Source organism: Panthera uncia, chromosome A2, assembly GCF_023721935.1.
Source record: "Panthera uncia isolate 11264 chromosome A2, Puncia_PCG_1.0, whole genome shotgun sequence".
NCBI classification, from domain to species: domain Eukaryota; kingdom Metazoa; phylum Chordata; class Mammalia; order Carnivora; family Felidae; genus Panthera; species Panthera uncia.
In genome coordinates, this window is record NC_064816.1 from 147,975,870 (window position 1) to 147,981,869 (window position 6,000).

The 6,000-nt window shown below is 43.3% G+C and overlaps 1 protein-coding gene across 2 annotated transcripts in view; it reads right to left on the minus strand.

Annotated features, from left to right (window-relative positions):
• The window catches only part of SVOPL (SVOP like), a 67,691-nt gene that overhangs the window by 42,291 nt on the left and 19,400 nt on the right, over nt 1-6,000 (minus strand). For both annotated transcript variants that reach the window (XM_049641928.1, XM_049641930.1), the window contains 2 exons: nt 5,587-5,712; nt 3,004-3,132 (listed from right to left, as the gene is read on the minus strand). In XM_049641928.1, the coding sequence (XP_049497885.1) occupies nt 3,004-3,132; nt 5,587-5,712 (255 nt within the window). The remainder of the gene's footprint in view (nt 1-3,003; nt 3,133-5,586; nt 5,713-6,000) is intronic.

Genomic DNA, 6,000 nt, shown 5'->3' on the forward strand with positions numbered 1-6,000 from the left:
GGACCAACAATTAATCTCTATCCTCTTCCGAACAACATGAAATGCCCTCTTTATTTCATAATAAGTCCCCATATATACTTGAATCTACAAATCTATCATTAGAACACAATAGAGAATTCAAAAATAGATTCAAATATACAAAGGATGAATTATTTGATAAAAATATATGAGTGCAAATGGTTAGCCATTTGGATATGACAAAGCTAGACCTGTACCATGTTTCTCATATTCAGTTAAACCCAGATAGATCCAACATTTAAATAATAAGTATGAAACCAAATTAACCAAATAAGAAGAAGAAGGATACAAGAATGTAGGTGCAAAAATTAAGTCTGAAACCACTGAAAAAGAGAGTAGTAAAAACATTAATAAACCTAAATAGATACCTGCTTAGAAAGTAATGTCTAATTTAGGAAAACTTATAAACAACAGGAAACCAAAACATCAGACAAAAATAATTTGGAAGATGAGACTGGGGCAGATCAGAATTAATATTTTCAAGGTCCTTGTATTGTTCAGATGGCAAATAAAGATACTAAAAAACATAGGTATTGTGGGAGCACATTTTCAATATTTAAGGGCTACCTCTATAATAAAAGGAATAGAATGAATAAATTATAAGCCAGTAGAAGGAAGCACAGTGGGAGAAAATCAAACTGAATCACTCTAGTAAAAGGTAGGAAAGGAGAAAAGGAAATATATGGTCAAGAGGAAATATAAAATAAAATGACAGAAGTCCAAATATGTGAGTAATCACAATAGATGTAACTGAATCAAATTCACTGCTAAAAGACACAGAATACCAGATTGAGTGAAAAAAAAAAAAAAAGATCAGCTATATAATTAGAAGAAACAATTTTAAAGCAAAGTAACACAGAAAAGTTAAAAATGAAGTCTGGAAAAAAGATCCATCAGCAAAAATGCTAACCTAAGCTAGTTTCAATACACTAATATGAGCAAAAATAAAATGTAAGGCCCAAAGCGGTATAAAGAAGTGACATCATAATAAAATCTATCCATAAGATTAAGTCAATCATATGCTAGGAAGCACCAAGATATTCTCAAATTACATGAAGTAAACTGTCAGGCTTATAAGGAGAAATGAACAAAGCCATCACGTTATTGGCAAACTGTTAGCTCAGCTAAGCAAAATCTAGCACAAGTGTCAGATATTTATATGGCACAATTAACAACGTATAACAAAATACATACAATGAGAACACACGCTCTTTTGAGGCACATATGGAACATCAATGAAAAGTCACTATGTAGAGAACAAAAGAAAAGTCTCCAAAATTCCAAACAATTGATAACATCTTCTGACCAAAATGCAATTAAATTAGAAACAAAGAACACAAAAGAGTGTTAACAGATAACACACTGGTTAAAGAGAAGTTCATAGCAGTTACGAAATAGAAATAAAAATAAAATTACTCTCTAACAAAACTTGCCAAATGTAGCTAAATGCTTCATTAAAAATCAAAAAGACTGACAACAAATGAGCTAAGTACTGAACTCAAGAAGCTAGAAAAACATAAAAAGCTAAAGAAGAAAACAAAGAATAGAAATTAATGAGGCCGCCAAAAAAATCAATAAAGAGAATAACAACAACACCAAAAACAAAAAACCCTTGTTCTTTGAAGTTACTATACAAACCTCTAGTAAGAGGACCAAGAAAAAAGAGAGAAGCCACAAATAAACAGTATTAAAATGAAAGAGGGGACATACATAGATTTTTGAAACTCATCAGAGAACACTGGGAACAGTGGGATTTTACATCAATAAATTTGAAAACTTAGATGAGCTGGACAATTTTCTAAAATATATATGTTACCAAAATTGACTCAACCAAAAGTCTTAAACAAAAGTAGACTGTGACCTTTACATAAATTGAATCATACTTTTAAAAACTCCCCATAACACCCCATCATTATCCCCCACCCCTCACCTCAAAAAAAATATTAGGCATAAACTACTTTCGAGGCAAGTTTCACCAAGCACTCCAAGTTGGCTGGACAGGTGAGGGAGGTGCCATTGGTCAAACTTCCCAGAGCTTATGATTGGCCTGCCTACGGGTGGGTGGTCAGCACTGGTGTGAGAAATGATTTCAAATTAACCTTGAGAGTCCTGAAAACATTAGACTGTAAATGCCAAACTGTGTTTTAAAAAATCATTTAGGGGTGCCTGGGTGGCTCAGTCAGTTAAGCGTCTGACTTCAGCTCAGGTCATGATCTCGCGGTTCGTTGAGTTCGGGCCCTGCGTCAGGCTCTGTGCTGATGGCTCAGAGCCCAGAGCCTGTTTTGGATTCTGTGTCTCCCTCTCTCTCTGACCCTCTCCCGTTCATGCTCTGTCTCTCTCTGTCTCAAAAATAAATACACGTTTAAAAAAATAATAAAAATAAAAAATCATTTTAAAAAGGGGTGCCTGGGTGGCTCAGTTGGTTAAGCATCTGACTCCTGGCAATGGCTCAGGTCACGATCTCACAGTTCATGAGTTCAAGCCCCGCGTCAAGCTCTGTGCTGGCAGTGTGGAGGCTGCTTGGGATTCTCTCTGCCCTCTCTCTCTGCCCCTCTCCTCCTTCTCTATCAAAAATAAATAAACATTTTAAAAAATAAAAAATAAATTAAAAAGCACTACAAATCATTTAATGAGGTTTATAAGTTTGAGACCACTTACTATTTATACCATTTTATATCATTTATAAGGCCAGCACAAGAAAATGAAATTATAAAACAATCTCTCACCGATATAAACAATGATGCCAAATCATGTGACTAGCTCCACAAGGTAGATGTTACTATTCCCATTTCATTGATGAGGAAAACGAAGGCAGGGAACTTTCCAGGGCCACCGGTCTCTGAGTGGAGCTGGATTTAGTCCCAGTCTACTCTGCTCTTTTCTCTTCCCTCCAGGGCAGGGCTCCAGAGTGAAGGTCCCCTCCCCTCCACCCTTCCCCGAGGAGGTGGCTGGTGGGGGAAAGAGACCTCCCGGCTGGGAACTTACCAGGATGGGCTCCACCAGCCTCCCCTCTGGCATGACAGAGCGGTTCATCTTGGCGATGTGCTCCAGTGTGGCCAAGGCAGCCTGAGTGTTCCCAGTGGAGACATTGAAGCGAGCAGACTCAGGAATAAACTGGGTGCAGAAGGAAAGAACATCAGAGTTGCAACTGCTGGGACCCCGGGGGTTCGGCTATTACTGCTGCATACGTCATGCCGCCCCAGTTTCCAGATGGAAGATTAGCAAGCACAAAGCCACACCAACAGCAGGCAGGCATCCTGTGCATTCCAAGTGGTTCCAGAACAAATAAGGTCATCTTCTCCTTATTGGAGTTCCATCTTGATGACAGCGGGTCAGTACGGATTTGCAGCAATTCAGCTCAACCTACTTGTTAACACAAGTAAATTCTTACATCTGCTTGGGAAATAACTGCTGCCCCAGGGCCTCCACTTCTCTGTCACCCCAGCCTCTCCCCAGTAGCCCTGCGACCTCCCACATGCAACACCCCACAGCATGACTACAGCAGGGACCTCTAGCATCCATGAGGTGGAAGAATTGCTCCTGACTGGCCAGACCCTCAACCCCACTGATTGTTGAATGTCTTGAACATGACACCCAGAAAACGGTACAGGCCTCTATGGAAGGTGGGACCTTGAAAATCACCTTGCACCACTTCCTGCCCCTCAGGCCTCGCAACCAGTCAAGGCCAGATGGTTCTTCCTGAGAAAAGCACCTCCCCCAGCAGCACCCTGCTCCCCACCTGGTGGCCAGGGGCCAGTGGGCAGGGCAGCTCCTCCTCATCGCCCACCAGGATTATCCTGACTGCTTTCCTGGCCTTTTCTGTGTTCCCTCCCACCCAGGCTCCATGGAGCCATGAGCCAGCTTCCCAGCACCCCTCATCCCAGCCTGCCTGCTCTCCCCCAAACGTGTCCCGCATTTCATGCCTTCATGACTGGGCTGACGCAGCAGTCCTGCCAAAATGCCCTTTCCCCACTGTCCGGGGATCCCAATGCAGGCCGTTCCATCCCACAAGGCCAAATTCAAGAGCACCATCCCACTGGAACAAACTACTGTCTCCCCTGCACACTCACAGAAGGAAAGCTGTTATGGCGCCTACCGAGTCTCACTGGTACTACCAGCTTTTACATTCATTCATATCTATGGAGCCTGCTTCAGATTCTGTGTCTCCCTCTCTCTCTGCTCCTCCCCTGCTCATGCTCTGTCTCTGTCTCTTTCAAGAGTAAATAAACATTAAAGAAAAATTTTTTAAAAACCGTATCAATTGTCCAATTATAGTTTTCAGGTGTCTAGATTTGGAAACAACTCACATAGGACAGACCTTGGGTTGTAGTTGATCCTAAGCCCAGCAGTACCCAGCTGTGGGAGGCAGTTGGCTAAGAAGCAGCACAGTCGGCCTACACCAAGCAAGGCAGATGGGCTGCTCACGGGAAGCACCAAGCCCGCTAAACCCTTGGGCCCAGGCACCTGCAGGTCTTTGGGGGACATCAAGTCACAGTTCAGTGCAGAGAGCACCCTGACCACCTGGCTCATCCAGAAAAAAAAAAATGGACAGGGATCTGGGAGCAGGTATCATGGGAAAGAGTTGAAGGTAATGGTACTGTTTAATTCAGAGAAGGAAAGCTTTGGTTAGGCTAGTTTTTAAGTATTTGGAAGAATACCATGTAGACGACATTCCTCTGGTTTTTCACAGAGAAGTGCTAAGACCGCAGGTAAATTCATAAGGGAGGAAGGGGTCCTCTCAAGAGAACAAAGAACTTCCTAAGAACTGGGACTGACTGCAGTTAGAACATACTGAAGGAGTCTATAAAGTCTAAAGTCTAAAACTTCTCAGGGTGGCTCAGGTGATAAGTGTTCCACTTCAGTTCAGGTCATGATCTTACAGTTTGTGAGTTGAAGCCCAGCATCGGGCTCTGCGCTGACAGCTCAGAGCCTGGAGCCTGTCTCAGATTCTGTGTTTCCCTCTCTTTCTGCCCCCTACCCTTCTAGTGTTCTCTCTCTCTCTCTCTCAAAATAAATTAATTAATTAAAATTAAAATGCCCCAAACTTGAAGTATTCCAGCAAAGCTGCAAGTATTCTGGCAGAGACAGGATGTGTACTTTGGGCTGGGGTATGAAACAAATGCCCTTCGAGCACCCTTCTGAAATCTGAAACTCTTTGATTCCACAGTGTTAGGTGACAAACACACAAAATACATCCCAGTTCCACTGAGTGGCCAACCCCGACTTTGAACAATGAACATAATTCAACGGAACCTAAGGAAGATGGCGATTCTGCACATTAGTGGGAGAGCAGAAGGACAAACCAGCTGGTCTGCAGTGGCCTGACAATGCGTACAAGGCATCCAACTACCTGCTCTAAAGCTTAGAGAGGGGTCAGCCCAAATAGGGAGGAGTTGTCAGACGAAACGTTCAGTAATGAACAATCATAAGGCAGGATACAGGAGGGGAGGGATGAAGTGGACTGAGACAGTTTTGAGCAAAGGGAAGATGCAGGTATGAGGTAGGTACTTGTGGGGACACTGGCCCAGCTGGAGGGGAGGACCAGAGGGAGGCTGTGAGCGTCCTCACCTTGAAGGCCAAGATGAGGATAATGCCAGGAATAGAGGCGATGCGGATGAGCCACCGCCACCCGATGGTGGGGATGACCACAGAGGCCAGGCCGATGATAAGCAGGGAGCCAGCCAGCCAGAAAACCTGGGGAGAGAAGGGGCACCTGAGTGGCTCAGTCGGTGAAGCGTCCGACTTCAGTTCAGGTCACGATCTTATGGGTCATGAGTTCGAGCCCCACGTGGGGCTCTGTGCCGACAGCTCAGAGCCTGGAGCCTGCTTCGGATTCTGTGTCTCCCTCTCTCTCTGCCCCTCCCCAACTAGCAGTTTGTTTCTCTCTGTCTCTCAAAAATGAATAAGGGTAAGGAAAAGAAAAAAGAAAAGAGAAAAGAAAAGAAAAGAAAAGAAAAGAAAAGAAAAGAAAAGAAAAGAAAA